Source organism: Mus caroli, chromosome 4 (genome assembly GCF_900094665.2).
Source record: "Mus caroli chromosome 4, CAROLI_EIJ_v1.1, whole genome shotgun sequence".
In the NCBI taxonomy this organism is placed as follows: Eukaryota; Metazoa; Chordata; class Mammalia; order Rodentia; family Muridae; genus Mus; species Mus caroli.
This window is the reverse complement of record NC_034573.1, coordinates 38,741,374-38,759,785: the sequence shown is the minus strand read 5'-3', so window position 1 is coordinate 38,759,785 and position 18,412 is coordinate 38,741,374. Positions and strand designations below refer to the sequence as shown.

General features: G+C 47.1%; 1 protein-coding gene across 1 annotated transcript in view; it reads left to right on the top strand.

Moving 5' to 3' along the window:
* The window catches only part of Pax5 (paired box 5), a 167,729-nt gene that overhangs the window by 6,086 nt on the left and 143,231 nt on the right, over positions 1–18,412 (top strand). The window contains exon 3 of the mRNA XM_021160362.1: positions 8,929–8,993. Within this exon, the coding sequence (XP_021016021.1) occupies positions 8,929–8,993 (65 nt within the window). The remainder of the gene's footprint in view (positions 1–8,928; positions 8,994–18,412) is intronic.

Sequence of the window (18,412 nt, the reverse complement as noted above, 5' to 3'; positions counted from 1 at the left end):
ACAGTGCTGGACTCAGCTACTGGGAAAGGACATCATGCCAATACCCAGGTCGCTTGAGTTCCCTGAGCCAGGACGACTGACATCTCTGGGTTCATCTGTCTTTGTGGAGCACGCTGTATAAATTGTCCTGATTATCCTTTCACAAACATCCCTGCCCCTGGGGGCTAACTCCTCTCAGAAGTTCCTAGGCAGACAAGACAGTCCAGCCTCCAGTTGGGACGGAGGTTGAACCACTTACGTGTGGGAAACGAAGTCCTTTTTGGGCTGAGCACATGTGGCTCTTTGTTCTAGCCCTGCTACCAAACTGAAGTGAGATCTGAGAGCCTAGGACACTGTCGTGGGTTTTCTAATTGATTCTAATGTGAAATCTTCAGGATGCTAAGGTGCTCCAGAGACAAGGAGATGCCTGCTCCCATGCACCCTCAGATCTCACCCAGGAAAAGACGAACAAACAGAAAAGCACCAGGGGGCCAGGCATAGCATTTTCGTGGACTTCACAATGGTGTCCTCTCGAATCTCTTCCTTAGGCATATTGACGGGTACCATCAGAGCCTTAAGAATAAATTCCTGGTTAGGCATAGGTGTGTTAACACACATGTATAATTTCAGCAGTGTGAGGGCAGTGTTTTTGAGACCATCCTGGACTATATAGCAAGAGCCCAATTTAAAAAATAAAATATTACATAAAATGAAAATTACATTCCTTTTAATTCATTAAATTTTCCTTTTCTTTCCCCTCCCTCCCTCCCTCCCTCCCTCCTTCCTTCCTTAATGAGAGAGAGTCTCACTCTGTACCTCTAGTTGGCCTGTAACTTGCTGTGTGCTTGCAATGATCCGCCTGTCTCAGTTTCCTGAAGAAGATGCTTTTCTGTGGTAGATGGATCCATTTGAGCCTATAGTCAGGAGCTGGGGGTGTAGCTCAGTTGTTAAGAGTGCTTGCCTTGCATACATGAACCCCTGGGCTACATCCCTAGTACTACCTAGACCTGGTACAGTGGTACATGCCTATAATCCCAGTGGGATTGCAGTAGAGGCAGGAGGATGGAGTTCAAGATCATCCTTAGGTGATATGGAGAGTTCCAAGTGACACATGAGATCCTACCTCCAAAATCCAAAGAAAGAAAGAAAGAAAGAAAGAAAGAAAGAAAGAAGGAAGAAAGAAAGAAAGAAAGAAAGAAAGAAAGAAAGAAAGAAAGAAAGAAAGAAAGAAAGAAAGACACACCCCCAAGGCCAGGGATGAAATGATGAGATGAATATACAGGAACATTCTCATAAGAAACGCTGTGTTCATATAAGAAAAAGAAGCCAGAAGTCTGGGAATAGGACCATTCCAGTTTCTTCAGAGCCACACCCTACTGTGCTGTGAACTCCTCACCCTTGCAAGAAAGAGGTGGTCAGACTAGAATGCCTCTGAGGTCCCCTCTGGTCTGGATGACAGCACGTTGGGTGATGACTCAGCTGGACACCATCACCATCGTCAATGGATGTGCTGATTTTTCTTAAGTCCCACCAATTCCTTAACTCTTGGCCCATTTGATTCTCTTGCCAATCTCTACCGAGGCTCTGCCATTTTGCAAGGTGCTGAAGAAGAGGGAAAGTGGGTGCAAGTTTTTCAGACCTGTCCTAGGTGGTAGACCGGAGGAGGGAGGACAATGCCAGCAGGCCCTGGGGGGGGGATAGTATATAATTTATAGCACACAGTAGTAATAATACTATGATTAGATACAATATGTGTGCAATTTGAAATTTTCCAGTAAAAATTTCTAGTAAAAAGAGATAAGTAAAAAGAAATGTGTAATTAATTGGAGTTATATTTACTTAACCCCCAATATAGAAAAAAAAAGTATTTCAACATACAATCAGTATAAAAATTGTTAATGAGCTGTTGAACATTCTCTTTTTGTGTACTAAGATTTTAAAATGTGGTTTACAGCACAAATGGACTTATTCCAGATATATACCAACGCTCACCCACCTTGTTGTTCTCACGGATAAGCACCATACTGCTTAGGTCTCTATGAGCCAGGAATTGTCCAGCTGAGGGGGCCATTGGAGAATGTAGAGGTGGAAACAGAGGCAATATTGGAGAAGTTGGTCCTCTCTGCAGAGTAATCTTGGGCAAACACCTGATTGGAATTTGGGGATCCCACGGATTTTTTCTATGGTAGGGTACAAACATGATGACATTGCCCATAAAATAACCTTGGCTGCCCATGGCGCTCACAAACTCTGTTGCCTATGTGGGTAGGGCCAGGCAGATGACTGCTAATGAGAGAAACAGGCCAGGCATGAGAGCAGAGACTGCAGTGGCCAAGGCAAGGGAGATAACACAGCCCTGTGGGCAGGCAGCTGTTACCAAGTCTCAGCTGAGTGCTGCCGGGAGAGTGCTCCTGAGCCTTCCCACTCCTCTAGGGAATCTAGACCCCAGGATCTCTGTGTGGAGGTGGATGCATGTACATGAAAACCATCTAGACTTTTAAATGGTGGCAATTTGTTTCAAGTGTACCATTCCTATCATTGCTCTACGTGTTTCTTTGAGATAACGTTGGGTTTAAATGTAGTTTTACATTGCATTTGTTTATTTACTCATCAAGTCTCATCCTTGCAAGGGTAGAAGTGGTTGGGGAGCTGTGGACGGTGGACTTGAGTGAATGGTCCAGGGACATCAGGCATGGCTGATTCTGAGTCTAGGGCTGTGCTACTGGAGGCTCTGGTGCTGGTGACTGCAGCCATAGCTAGACTCTGGGGCCCCTAGGGTATCTTAGTCCATAGATGTAGCTGACTGAGTGTATCTCCACGTGGCCTTTCCATCTGTGGCCTGTCACATCCCTCGGGCCTGATGCTGTCCTGTGGCAAGTGTAGAAGCTAAGGCCCAGATGGGAAGGCCAGGGGAAAGGTGCTGCAGATGGAGATGAACATAGAGTCAATAGCAAAATGACACCTGGTGTCCATGTCTTAAAGGTCTCTGCAAGCCACCTCCTATGAGAAGGAGGCCAGAAGGAGAGACATCACCCTTCCTTCCCTATTTCAGAGCATCATGGTTGATGTGCTTTTCTGTCTATGATACCAGGCATCCTCAGATCTTCCCAGCACTTCTTTCTGGGGCTCCTGCTGGGGACTCCTCATTGCACGTTCAGTGAGAGTACCTCAAACGTGAAGGATTCTCTTGCTAATGCACCCCCACTCCAAACTCATTGGGCAGCCTGTGCTGTCCACCACAGAACTGCGTTTTTATAAGAAGGCAGAGTCTGTTGCAAGTGTCAAGAGAAAGAGGGTTCCTAGCTCTCTCCTAGCATGTGTCCACCAAGGCAAGTCTCACTGTCTCTCTATTTCAAACAGCTAGATAGAAGGTGATATCTGCATTTGCATTTGTTCTAGTAGCCACGGGGTCCTCTCTACCACCCACTCTTGAGGCACCATACTGCTGTCTTCAGGAACCAAGTCTGGAAAGAATGCTGATGTGGGGCTAAATATCACTGAAGCAGTTCTATCAGGCTGGTGGGAGACTTCCTGGGACTTAAGCTCATTTGGGATGCTGCATTTGGGAGTCTTGAGGCCAGGTGGGGTGTCAGGGCAGACAGAGATGGTGGGTAGAGCGGGGTCTTTCTTCTTCTCTTCCAGTTCTGTGGCTCTAAATTAGTGGTTTACTGCTGGGACAAGTGGCATTCCCAGTGTGTGTGTGTGTGTGTGTGTGTGTGTGTGTGTGTGTGTGTGTGTGTGTGTGTGTGTGTGTGTGTGTGTGTGTGTGTGTGTGTGTGTGTGTGTGTGTGTGTGTGTGTGTGTGTGTGTGTGTGTGTGTGTAAGCTCTGTTTAGCACCAACTGGTTGGGGTGTGTGTGTGTTTGAGTATGAGGGTCCAGCCTTACTGGCTCAGGTCAGACTTTTATGGAAAACCTCAAAGCTTATACATACTTGCTATTTTACTCTATAACCAACAACTTTGCAGGGGACGGAGGTAGACTGGTGAAGAATGGATCATTAACTACTTTATTTAGCTATTTTTGTTTTGTTTTGTTGGAGTTGGGCTTGCCCTGTGGTCCAGATAGCTCTCTAACTGCCTATATACCTGCCTCAGCCTCCTGAGTGCTGGGGTTTGCAGGCATATGCCAGCATGCCAGCCTTACTTTTGCTTTGTGTATGTGTGTGTGTGTGTTTCTTGTTGTTGTTACATGTGTGTATGTCTAAGCTGGAGCTTCATGTCAAGACTCATCCTCAATCAGTATCCTACCTCACTGTTGAGGCAGGACCTCTCAGGGAGACCCAGTGCTTGCCGATGGTTGCTCTAGCTAGCCACCTTGCAATGGGCATCCTCGGTCTGTGCCTTCTGAGGCTGGCATTACAGACAGGCTGCCCAGCATCTACATGAGTTTCTCAGATCTGAACTCTGGTTCTCATGCTTGCCTGCCAAACGATTCAGTTGCTGAGCTCTCTCCTCGGTCCTTATCCCCTTTTTGAGACAGTTTCATGTAGCCCAGGCTGGCCTTGAACTTGCTATACAGTCAAAGATGACTGTGAGCTTCTGACCCTCCTACCTTGGGGTTCTGGGATCACAGCGAGCCTGGGTGATGCCAGAGCCTGACAGTAAAGCCTTGTGTATGCATGCGCTGGGCAGGCACCGTACCAGCCAGCTACATTCTCAGACCCCATCGTACCTTTTCCAAGGCACCACAATGTATATTTTTGTATATATTTAATTTTTACTTTTTTGTTTACAGTGTAGTTGTGAGAGGTGGTGGGATGTGGTCATAAGAGGACCTAGTTTTTCAAAGGAGGGAGATGATGTCGGAATGGGACCCTTAAATGCTTGCGATGAAAGATTCTTTAGATTCTGAAAAATGGATTTTGAGTCTAAATAGCTTCTGTGCTTAAGGCCCTGATTAGCTGAGGGGACCACTTCCGTCAGATACATCTCAGGCCTGGGAGCTAGGGGTCTGGACTAACCCTGTGCTGTGTGCCCCTGGCTAAATCATTGGAGGATGCTGAGCTTCCGTCTCTTCATCAGTATTAAACCAGAGCATGCTAATATGTTACCCTGGGCCTCGTTCAGCATGCTTATTCTCAGCAATATAGAACGGGCCTTATATATTTACTTTAGATATGGTCTCACTATGAACCCCAGGCTGGCCTTGAACTCGGGATCCTTCTGCCTCAGCTTCCTGAGTGCTGGGATCACAGTTGTTCCATATGCCTTAAGTGTCTAAATGTTTTAAAGTTGAAGCTTCTCCTTCATCTTTATGAGGACAGCAATGAGGATCAGCTTATCTGACCATCATTACTAGCCACATATGGCTAGTTTATTAATTCAACCCTAATAATAATAATAATAATAATTCCATGGGGGTACGATTGATTCTTACTCTCATTTTCAAGATGAGGGAACTGAGGTAGGGAAACTGAAGACTGGATTTGAACTCCAGAGCTTTGGTTCTGGGGTCTGTCCACTTACTCCTGTGCTGCCGTGGCCTGCTAATGGATCTTGACCTCTCATAACACTTAGCCAGTGATTTACAGGTATTTGAAAAGACATGTGAAAAATACACTTTGTTTTGTCTTTAGACAAATACAATAAAAAGTGAGGGTTTTAAGCTGGACTTCAGTAGGGAATAAGATGTATATGTAACATCTATATACTTACGTATCTGCTACATCATTGTACACACACACACACACACACACACACACACACAATTTAATCTTGAAAAACTTTTTAAAAACCAGGTTGGGGAGCAACATAATTCAAGAGGTCAAGAAAAAGAATCTTACTCCCAGGTCTTGTCTTTATTCGATATACTGTTTGCTTAATGGAAACAACTACTTTGAGAATTGTAACAAAGAAACAAATGTATACATATGCTCAATACATTTGAAGAAATGTTTAAGCTGAGTCATCAGAAAAGGGCCAAAGACTTCACTCAGGTGGTCAGGGCTCTGACACTCTGTGGTTAGGCTTGTAGCATCCATGAACAAGTCCATTCCAGAGACCAGCTACCGATGTCAAGTGCCCTGGGTGCCGAGCACCAAGCTGCACGTAAGGTCAGGTAGAGGCAGAGCCGACTTCCAGTGAGGTCAACAGGAGGCATCTGCTACTTCTGTCCTTCCTGTGCAGAAGCTGGGAACCCAGGGCAGCCTTGAAACAGTCATTCAGATACAACGAACGGTTTGTCCTGTGTAAAGTGCAGGAGATGAAAACAGAGTGCACAGCTTAATCCTTGCTTGTTGGTGGAAAATGGTGTTTTGAAACAGCAGCAGGGATGTGAGTATAACTATGTATCCAATGTGAATGTAGTGGGTTTTTTTTTTCCTTTTCTCCTTTTTCTTCTTTTTCTGAGATGGGGTCTTGATAGTTCAGGCTGGCCTCAAACTTTTAGTCTTTTGTGTCTCAGCTTCCCAAGTGCTGGGATTACAGACATGCAGCACCACACCTCATAGATATCTTCTTTATACTTATGTGTTATCCACACAGTCTATAGTAAGTAGATCTGGGGAAATGGCTCAGGGGGCAAAGGGCTTTCCTTGTGAGAACAGGCACCTGATTTTGAGTCCTTTAGAATCTACATTTATAAAAGCTGGGTAAAGTTCTGGGAGATGGCTCAGCCGAGTGATGATGCTCACCACCAACCTGAGTGTTTGCTTGATCTTTGGTGCCCATATGGTGAAGGAGGGGGGAAGACAGACTCCAGGTCACTGGCAACCAGCCTACCGCAAGTAACAACATCCGAGGTTGTCTCTTGGCTTCTACATGTACTCACACGATGTGCGCTGGAGTATACAGACACATGCTCATACACAGAAAAGTGAAAAGTAGCCTATAATGAACACAGAGTACTTTAATAATGAAGTAGAACTCTACCAAGTGTCCTGTTAAACAGGAACAGTTTGAGCCAGGAACAGAACTTTCCTAGAGAAAGTCAATATTTTATTATATCACGCCTCACCCATTTCCAGGGACTTTTGGTTGTCTTTGTTCTGTGTTCAAAGGTGTGCCATGCTAGTGGTGTCTGGAGGCCCCCACTGATCCTGCTGGAAGTTCCCCATCAGGGCTCCCCCCCACCATGCTCCTGGAGAGTGTCAGAGCTGCCAGGCTTCGGGGAAAGAGAAGTCAATACAGCCTTGATCTCTAAATACAGAGAGCCTTCCTGCAAAGCTTTAATTTTTTCATGAAAAGTATTTGCTTCCTTAAAATAATCAAAGAACAATTTATGGTAACTCCGTGTCTGAGCTGAGGCCACAGTGGAGCAGTCTGCTCAAGGTCATAGTGAGGTTCATGCTAGAACTGCAACAAAGACTCTAGAAAGGCAAACTGGGGACCCTTCCGGCTCCCAGCTACGTGGGTCCTTTCTATGATAAAGTTTGTTGGTTTTTGTTTAATAAAGTTTTACTTTTTCAAATATCCTGTCTGTTGAACGTTCTCTGGCATCTTTGGCAGTAGCTAGGACATCTCTATTCTTTGTGTTTCTGGTGTAAATGACATGGGCTCCGTGCTTTGAAGTCAGGCTGATGCATCTTCGGCTAAGACACTCCTGAAGGCTGCTCTAGCCAGGGCACCTGGAATCTTCAGTCTTTCAGAGAGCACAGCTGGAGTGGTTTATAGTTGGGCACTGTCTACAGAGTCTGTCATATAGGACCAGGTGGATGAGCTGGTCCTGAACTTTGCCTTTGGATCACCTATTGTGACTTTGCCTTTGTGTCCTATTGTGACTTTGCCTCACATTTCTTTACTGGCTTCTTTGTCTTTGGAAAACTTTTTGGTGTTTTTTTCTTCGTGTAGTCATTGTTGGACAACATGGTGAAGCTCTGGAAATAGCAGCAAGCACTGCAGCTAAGCTCCTCCCCATGGGATGGATCTGAGCTGGCTTCTTGGTGAAGCCAAACCAAGTGCTTTTCTCTGGGCAGCACTTCATTCAACCCTTCCGTGGCACGCATGCTCTCCCTTGCTGATTCCCCTGGTGGGTGCATTCATCTTATTTGTGGAGTCCTTAGGGCCAAGAAACCAATACAGGAGCACTGCCAGAGGACAGGACAGGTTGCCTGGTTCACTTCTTCTGTCCCACGGGTGGAGGTCGAGCTCTGGAGAGGGGAAGGATCTCCGACAGGGCTGCAGATACACCTGCTGGCCCAACCCGGACCAGTATCCCATCATCTTCTTTCTTCAGAAAAGGAAGCGCTCAGCCAGGTGTGGTGGTGCACACCTGAAATCCCAGCACCTAGGAGGAGAGGTAGGAGAATCAGGAAGGAGTTCAAGGACAGCCTTTGGCACATAGGGAGCTTGAGGCTAGGTGAGCTAGAAGAGATTCTATCTCAGAAAACTAAACCAAAGTGTGCACGCACGCGCACACACACATGCTCATGCACACGCACACAATGATCAGAGAGGTTCTGAGGGTCCAGGAATGGTGGGTGCAAGCCACCCAAAGACAGCCATGGGAAAAATCCCTTCAGAACCCCTAATTCCCAGCCTGGGCTCATAATCTCCCAATTCTGCTCTTCTCCTGTGTCTCTGCTTGCCTAGCCAAGGTCTCTTTCTTCTGTCTGTCTCTGTCTCTGTCTGTCTCTCTGTCTGTCTCTGTCTCTGTTTCTCTGTCTCTGTCTCTGTCTCTGTCTCTGTCTCTGTCTGTCTGTCTGTCTGTCTGTCTGTCTGTCTCTCTCTGTCTCTCTCTCTCTCGGTAGGGACCATGCTATACTAGGCTAGCACTTGTTATGCAGCTGGGGATAACTCTGAACTTCTGATTTTCTTACCTCCTTCTCCCATGTGCTGGGACTATGGGTGCGCAGCACCACATTCAGGTTATTCCTTGCTGGGGATGGGACCCAGGGCTTCCCTCATGCCAGGCAAGCCCTCTCTCAAGGGAACGACACACCAGCCTCAGGGTCTCTTTTCCTTCTCAATGGTAAATAGTCATTTGTTTTTTTCCCCCCCAACTGCCTACAGGATCATTCGGACAAAAGTACAGCAGCCCCCCAATCAGCCGGTCCCAGCTTCCAGTCACAGCATAGGTAAGAACTTTAAAAAAAAAATTTGAAAATCTAATGGGCTCCAAATATTCTAAAGAACTTTTAATCATTCTTATGGACAGATAATTCTGCATAAAACACTTCACACGCGTCCTAATACTCCTTCTTTGTCATTCTCCAAGGGCTGAACCTGGCAAATGAATTTTATAAATACTGCTAAAAGGTTTTGAATTTTACTGATTATTATGATAAATAGCTTTCACCATGAGACAGAAAATTGAAATCTAAGCCAAAAAAAATCCACTAATGGGGGTCTATAGAATGTCAGATAATTAAAGTAATAAATCAAGAAAGGGATACTTATTCATAACATTTTCTGCACCATTAGTCAGTAAGTAGTTTTGAATGTGTTTTTTTTTCTTCTTCTATAACCAGCCTTCTGCGATGCTTTGTGTGCTTGCAGTCTTGAGTGAAGATGTAGCAAAACTTCTCAAACTTTTTTTCTCTCCCTTGCTCTCACTTCGCTCTCTCGTACTCTGCCAACTGTTGAGGGCTGCCTGAGGGGTTTCCGAGGTCCACAAGGGAAGTCTGAGTGGCCATGACTCACTAGGGTAGAGTCGTAATTCACCACACTCAAAAGTCTAAACTTTCCTCCTGGTTCCTCTTCAAGGAGGAGTTGAAAATGACATTTATAGTCAGGGCACGTTCTTGATGTCATTTCTCCACTTGGGACGAGGGAATGCTTGTGGGTTCCTGGGGGCGGAGGGGGAGTAGTTACTCTATTGTAAGAAAGTCGGTGACTGTTGAGTAAGCTTCTGCAAGTTTCACACCCCGAGAATTCTGCAGAACTGCACCCCAGGTTGTGGAGTATCCCTGTACATTTATCACTGCCAGTTAAATCTCTGTGTATGTGCAGTGTGTGTGTGTGTGTGTGTGTGTGTGTGTGTGTGTGTGTGTGTGTGTACAATGTGTGTGTGCTTACTTGAGGAAGCCAGAAGAGGGCACTGGATCCTTTGGAGCAGGAGTTACAGGCAATTATGAGCAATCTGATATGGATGCTGGGAACTGAACTCACGTCCTCTGAAAGAACAGCAACTAACCAATGAGGCTGCTCTCTGGCCACCACTGCCATTCTTTCTTTCAATAAAAACCTGGCGATGAGAAAACTGTCAGAGGTCTGGCTTCTAGTTCCACTCCTGCCATCAACTCACCCAGTCAATGAACCTCTCAGCTTTGAGCACCAGTTTCCTTGTTGTTGTATGAAGGGTCACAAAGGTGTTCTCTGGGGTTTCTGGTCCTCTAAGGATGGCTCTTTGATTGAAGGTAAGACAGAAGTCCTCCCTGCCCCGAAACCATTCTCATTCAGCACTGCTGTTTGAAAGACTTCACTATGCACCCGTGATGTGGAGCCTGGTGTAAGATCAACGCCAGACAGAAATTCCTGTTCTCAAGGGCTTCCAGTCCCATGAGGAAGTGTGGGAAGGGAATTTGGGAAAACAAAACAAAACAAAACAAAACAAAACAAAACAAAAAACAAAAAAGCAAAACCACGAAACAGAACACTACTACCACCACCAACAAAGCAAAACAAAGAAAAACCAAAACCAAAACAAATACAAACAAAAAACCCCAACCAAAGCCCCCCAAACAGGTCTGCTTGCATAGCAGAAGGGGAGCACCCTCTTCTCGGGGTGGAAGGACTGACTGAAGAGGGTTTCCTGGGTGGGGTGAGGGGTGTTTGTACCTGACATTTCATTTGGCTTTAACTGTTCCAGGGTGAGTAGCCTAAAAACAAACAAACAAACAAACAAACAAACAATCAAACAAACAAACTGTCTTTCAGTAGTATCAGGAATAATTCTACAGCGACTCAGCAGAGTGGTAGGTTTTGCCCCAGAAATATCTATTAAAACCTAATCTCACATGTATATAGCCTCACACAATGTCTGGATTTATTGAGCACTGAGGGCTCCAGACCGCAGAGGTTCAGTGACTAGTTTAAAGTCGTAGGTGAAGCCAGAACTGGAACCTGGGTCCTCTGTGCCCTGTTGTTTGAAGTGCCAAATGATCTTTTTAATTTTATTTTTTTATTTTTTGTTCTTTGCACCTCGGTACAGAAGAGGTTGTGGGATTTGCATAAATCTATTTTGAGGAGCTTTTTCTGGTGAAGAGAAAGAGAAGTTAGCAATCTCTGCTTTGGTGTCTCTTTAAAAGGCTCTAAAACCAAGCTCAAATGTGAGCAGAAAGGCACTGTGTCCTCTAGATCTTCAGAGGCAGGTGCTACCTCTGTTCCAAGAAACGTGACTTATCACCCCCAGCCACATCCTGCTTTGCAAAGTAAAGACTCCACCTGCCTCCAGCTGGTTACTCATGGAGAGGTGTGAGAATGGTCTGCTGGTCTTCACCAATGGAGGAAGAACCCCTACATCTCACCAGTGGAAATCCAGCCCCGTAGTTAGAGAGGACCCTTATGGGTCTCCTGGACTCTAGACTAGGAGTCATTGGGAAACTTACTGAAGTCCCCTCTCCTCCTGACCCCGAGGGACTTAGAGACCTGGCCCTGGCCACAATAAGTTACCACCTCTGTTTCCACTTTTTGGAAGGGAAACATTAGAATTGAGGCTAAGCTTGGTGCTGCTTAGCTAGGTCACCTGGAACCAATTCACCCTGTGAAACTAACTCTTCTCATTTGGCAAATAGAAATAACCAGTAGAGCCTGGGCTGCTCCAGGGATCAAGTAGAAAGCATGGTACCAGTGGAGACACATTATTGCTCTCCAGTATTCACCAGTGAAGAGTATACTTCTTATTGCACTTTACTTAGCGTGTGTGTGTGTGTGTGTGTGTGTGTCTGTCTGTCTGTCTGTCTGTCTGTGTGTGTCTGTGTGTCTGTCTGTGTGTGTGTGTGTGTGAATACCTGCATGGATGGAATGTCAGCAGAGATGAACATGACTCCAGAATGCATCTAGGTGTCTTTCTAGCACTGGAGGTGGCACCACCCATCCCACCCCTGCCCTCTTGTCTCCAGCACTCTTGGACTGGCTGGGGTTTTAGTAAATTCCCTTTTTATTCTGTGCTTGTATTCCCTTTCTGCTGGGTCGGGGTGGGTATCCTTGAGCTGGCACTTTCCCTTCTGCAGCAGTTGTACACAGCCCAGTATATCTAGTGAGCACCTCTATGACAGGCCGGCACCCCTCTCCTTCTACAGTGTCTACAGGCTCCGTGACGCAGGTGTCATCGGTGAGCACCGACTCCGCGGGCTCCTCATACTCCATCAGTGGCATCCTGGGCATCACGTCCCCCAGTGCCGACACCAACAAACGCAAGAGGGATGAAGGTAAGAGATGGCTGCGCATCCCCGCCCGGAATGGACCGAGCAGGGTCTGTGTGGAACCCTCGTAGAAGGGGGAAACAAAAGTGCAGTAAGACATGCTTAGCTGCAGAGGACCGGGGTTCCCAGGGTCCTAGCCTTTCCTGAGACAAGGAAGATGGACAGGGGCCTGTATGGGACTCCTTCCTGGCTGGTCTCCTCCCATCTTTACTCCTTGGGTGAGAAAAGCCATTGCTGCCCGTGCTTTGCAGCCACTTTAAGAGGATCCTGAGGACAGACATGGTGCCCCAGAGCTGCAGTGTGTAGAAGGTCTGAGCTTAGCACCAGCATCTCCTTTGTGGGTTTTGAAGGCAAGAGAGGGGTTGGGTGGGGCAGCTGTTGCTTTGTCCTGCAGTAAGGGACACATGTTGAGAAGAAAGGGCAGGGACTGGAAATACTCCTTTGGAGAAAGTGGAGCAATGACGTTGGAGGATGGAGGGAAATAAATAACCGTCTCATTTTTGCCCTTGGACTTGAGAGGAAGGAGCCCTGGGGCCTCCTGGGGATTACAAAGAGACAACTTTTCCCTGTGCTGCCTGTGCAATTGAATCTAGCCACTTCTGTGTAGGACACATGCTACAGTAACCTGGTCTCCTTCCGTTGCATGGGCCACTGGCACTGGCTGACATTAGCTAGTTTGAGAGGAGAAATGACTGCCTGGAACTCTCAGTCTGAAAATGTGTGTGTGTGTGTGTGTGTGTGTGTGTGTGTGTATGTAAGAGTGTCTTTGTGTCTGTGAGGGTGTGTGTGTGTGTCTGTGTGTCTGTATGTGAGCTATGGTCTAGGACTGGAGAGTAGAGTTACAGAATTTGGATTCCATTTTCTATTTGCTGGCACAACTCTTCCTTACCATCATGCAAGGGATGTATGTCCTCATGAATACATGCCTCACTGTTTAAGATCTGTAACTAGAAAATTTAGTCAGCTCAGTGGTGGATTGGCCTGGGGTCTGTGTGTGCCGGGCGTTGGAGATGGGCCTGTGGCTTCAGTGTGCAGTGGTAGGCCAAGCTGGCATGATTCATGGCTCTGAAGAGTGCGTCTTGCCTCCTTCCCTGGCTCCCATGCCTTGGAACAGATGTCAGAAGTCTTTAGCTCAGTGGGTTGCTGTGCCGGCTTGCTGCGGGAGGCAGTTGTCCTGCCATCTCTGTTGGTTTATGGAGTTGATGGTGTCATCTTTTCTCTCCATGTCACCTGGACGATAAGCAGTTGTGCCAAGCTGGTGTCTGGCTGTGTTTGATCACAGTGAAAAAGCTGGCTTAGAAGATGCCCCCTTGCAATTGAAAAACTCAGGCAGAGATTTTCTTTTTAGAGAAAGGAAAAAAAAAACTAGTTTAATGTGTATTAACAGACAGATTCTGAGCAGGGAGGGCCTGGTGCTAGAGAGTTATACTGATTTGAGACAGTTTGCCTGTCTCAAAAACGAAAGAAGAACATTCAGGATGAGACATAGGACTGGATGCTCACAGTCCTAGTACTGAATCTCTTGGTAGAGCCTTGAACCCCAGGAAGATTTGGGGTGAAGTTTCAGTCTGTGGTATGGAAGGAGTTGATAGTGCTGGAAACTTTACAGGGTTGGGGAGATTGGGGGCATCTGTGCAGCTGTCTGAGGCCCCTCAAAGCTGTCCTGCTTCAACAAGAACAGAGCAGGTCTATCAGAGAAGCAGCTCCTGTCAGGGAGCTGTCAGGATGGGGGGTGGAGTGGGACATTGCACAGGGCACCTCATCCTTTCTCACTCTCCTGTATTCACATGATCCCCTACATTGGGGAGAAATAAATGGGGCAGAGTCAGCACCCTCACTTTATCAGGGAAGGTAATCAAGGTTCCAGGGTGCTCTGTGACATTGACAGACACATAGCTTGCGAAGACGGGGAAGGAAAGGAACTAAAGAACTCCATGACCTCATCCCCTGGCATCATCTGAATGCTTGTCACCTGCCTGATCCTCCAGAGAGGAGGAGTAGGGATGAAGCAGCCTGCGCCTGGGCAGAGCCCTCGGTGGGTATGAAAAGGAGTGGCAGGCACCAGAACACGGCTAGTAGGTTGGATGCTGTTGAGGGTGTAGTGAGACCTTGAGGTCAGGCATTTGAGCTCAGTAACCAGGGCAACACAGAGGGAATGGCTGAGCATGGTGGGGACCAGCTGGGACTAGACATCATACTGTGGTTATGGAAAGGCGCTGCTCTCTAGGATGGTTAGCAGGAAGAGTCTCATCAGGAAAAGGGTGTTGTTCAAGGGTCAGGAGGAAGACCGCTCGAGCATCTCGTGCCACATCTTCAGGCGGTAACTGAGGCTTCCCAGTGGGATTCAGCTCCCTGGTGCACCGTCATTTCCAGCTTGGGGTTGGGTTTTGCCCTGTGGGCATTTCCTGACCAGACCTCAGGGTTGGGGAAGCAACGATACATGCATGCATACAACCTCATGTGGAGGGCTGGCTAGAGGGTCAAGAGAAATAGTTCTGAGTCCCTTCAAAGGGTAGTGTGTGGGAGGTGAGACTTTCTTTAGGGGTGGGATGAGCAAAGCAGGAAGGGGGTCTCTTTTGATCCAAGGTGTCTAGGAGGGCTCTTCTCAGGAGGTGCATCAGAGGGCTCAGGAGAGAGAACACGCCAGTCAAAGGTAACAGAGAGTGTGCCCAGTCTGGGACCTAGTGAACATATGCAGAGAGGGGCCAGCCTCACGACTTGGACAGGGAGAGAGGTGGAAAACATGTTGGCGGTGGCTCAATACTGACTGTAGCCCCTGTCATTTTAGTCCGGAAATAGAATAGCTTTAGAGAGTCAAGAACTACTGTGCTGAATATTTAGGGGTGTGGATGTAGGTATGGGAATCACTAGCCTACGAGCTCTGCTCAGAAGCTGATCAAAAGCCACAGGTGGGCTTAACTACTTTCTGGAGACCAAACGGTAACCAGAAGGACAGAAGTGTCTGTGTCCTTCTCTCTTAGCACTGGATGGTGGGGCTGAGTTCAAGGTCAGCTTGGCTGTACAGCAAGACTGTCTCAAGAAACTAAAATTGGAGCTGAGGGTGGTAACACACTTGAAGATCAGGAGTTTAAGGTCAGCCTCAGACTACATGGTAAGTTTGAGGCCAGCTTGGGCTATGGGAACCTAGTCTCAAAAGATAAACAAAAAGAAACCTTAAAAAAAAAATTCACCTCCTCCCAAATCAATCCTGAGTAAAAAGGAGAAGAAAGAAACAGAGCTAGAGATTAAGGAGAAAGCTGGGGCGGCAAAGTACTCGCCAGATAAACATGAGAACCAGGCTGTGGATCCCCTGCGCCCTAAAGAGCTGCAAGGCGCAGTGTGAGCCTAGAGTCCTGCTCTGGAGAGACAGAAACAGAGGATCTTCGGCTCTCACTGGTTAGCCAGCCTAGCCGTACTGCTACTATCCAGGTTCAGTGAAAGCCCTGGCTTAAAAAAAACAAAAACAAAAAAAAACCAAAACAAAACAACAGCAACGACAAAACCCCCAAACAACCAAACCAAAAAAAAAAAAGACCAAACAAACAAACCAAATAAAGCAAACAAATAAATAATAATAATAAAAAACCCCACAAATGTGGAGTGCAACAGAGGAAGGTACCCAAGGCCAGTCTCCGGCCTCCACATGCTGTGTGTGCATCCACCCTTGTGCATGTACATAGGCACACATCCACGAGCTCGGACACACACACACACACACACACACACACACACACACACACACACAAGCTTACACAGAACAAGTGAAATTAATCTTAACAGCGTATTTTCTTAGTCTAAACATTATCAGTTCAACATTTAATGGAGTCCTAAGGTGGGACATGCTGCCAGTCGTTGAAACGTGGTGTACATCTCACATGGCACAGTACACCTCAGCTCGGATGCCAAACCTCTGAATCCTCGAGTCGAATGTTATCAAGACTCTTGGAACAAGGAAGTTTGGATAGAGGGAAGGTTATTTTATAGGTTTTTTTTCCTTTCTTTGCTATTTATTTTAAATTTATTAATTGCTCCTACCGCTGTCTATGTGTGCTGTGTGTGTCAGGGCACGTGGATGACACGTGGGGTTGAAAGGGTGAACGTGGTCTTACCCTTCCCCCTTTATGTGGGTTCTTGGTTGAACTCACGTCATCCAGCTTGGGCCACAAGCACTTTCATCCTCTGAGTTGCCTTATCAGCCTGGTTTCGCTTTTTTAAAACTTTTAAGTGAATTGAAATGAAATCTGAAAATGTAGACAAATGTGGTTGGCGGAGCAGGCCTACAATCTCAGCACTTTGGGGAAGGATGCAGGAGGATGGATTGCTGTGAGTCTGAGGGCAGCCTGCACTGTGGAGTTCAAGGCCAGCCTAAGATACACAGTAAAACTGTTTCAAAACAAGAAGAAAACCTTTAGCTCTAGTTGTACTAGCCATATCTTCAGTGCTTATTCATCCTAGTAGGCTAAGGGCTACTGTATTGAACAACACTAAACATATAATAGATGCTCAATAAATGCTTCCCGGCAGAATGGGTCACTCGTGTTCCTTTAGAGACCTCCTGATTAACAAGGAGAGCAAAAGGCATCTCTGGTCTCTGCAGTCACGGGACCTCTGCCTAGCAGGTTGGGGCTCCACAGAAAGCCCTGATTGAGTAAAGAGTCTTAGATTTAGAACAAACAACTTAGCCCAAACTCAGATGAGCTTCTGTGGCTGAGGCAGCATCAGGCCCTCATAGACTCTGAAGGCAGAGCAGGGTAGCTAAAGAGAACTATAGAGAGCCGATGATAGCTGGACCAAAGAGAGGATGAACATCTTGGAATGTAGTGAGCTTCCCACCACCAGAGGTATGAGCAGGGCTGGATAAAAGGACAGAAGACTCAGAGAAGGTATCTTTCAGGTCACTCTAACTTTTGGAGGCGGTGACAGCTAAGGCAGCTGGTGCTTCTGTGACAAACAGTTTGAAGCAGACTTCCTATTCATTTCCCCTTTTGCTACCTTAGCCTGGCTCTGAATCTGCCTTTCATGAAATGGAACTGGGTAAAAGCCCAGTTCTTGGGGGAAGGCCTGGGCTGTCAGATTGGAGTTGGACCTTGTGAAGGGTTAGCCTGGTCCCATGTTCTCACCTGTGATCTTCCATGGAGAAAGCTGTGGCAGTGGTCTTGGGACCCTGCTGGGCCTAAGGTTCAGTGCCTGAGGCGGGGCCTCTGTCTCCGGAAAGTCCGAGGGAGCTGCTGGCAGGCCAGACTTGGGAGGATCAGGCAGGGCCCTGAATAGCAGCCATGGGTGAAAGGGCAGCCCCTCTGCTGCTTCCTGGGACTTTGATCTCCAGCGAGGCCTTCTCCTGCCTTCTTCCGCTGGTCTCAAGGGCTCCCATTCAGATCTCCCCGACCTTCCCTCCCCGCCTCCCCTGAGTTTGAAAGGCCTTGAATATAAGAGGTCAGTGGAGTGAGAATCTTTTCACCAGCTGAGAAAAGCCAAAGGATCCAGGCCCCGTGTCGATGCTGGGCCAGAGACTCATGATGAGGTAGCTAAGGTATGCTGCAAACAGACTACTGCCTTTTTAGGAAGGGCACAGAATGAAAGCCAGGACGCTGAGGTGTCAGTCTGTTAAAATAATGCCAAGTTCAGTGTGACCCCATAGTGAGGTTGGGGCAGTTGGCTGTGGGTTCCTCTCAGGACTGTTCCTGTTGCTAGGGTGTTTTTGTATCCCTGGTGGTGCTTTTTACTTGGGAGTGCCTCTCATGTTGGGTTTTCTTGGTTCTGTGTATTTTGTATTAGTCGGCACACTTTCTTTTCTCTGTTTATTTTTCACTCTCTCTTTCTTACCAACCCCAACTCCTGTCATTTGGTCAGAGGTCCCAGGTCATCTGTGCCTAGCACCCCCCTGGAGGACTGTGGTGTGAAGGGTTGGGAGGACCAGGCTTAGCACTCACCCTAGCCACAGGCTCTGGTCTCTCTGCCTTTCCTTGGACATATTTCCTGCACTCTGAACAGAGGATGGACAGAGTCGGGAGCTAACTGTCAGATTTTTAAGGAGAGACAGGGATAAACAAAGCTGGACCCTTTTGTCAGGAGTTAGCAGCAGCCTTTGCCTATAGATCTTGCCCCAAGATTTCACAGGCCTGTGATCTCAG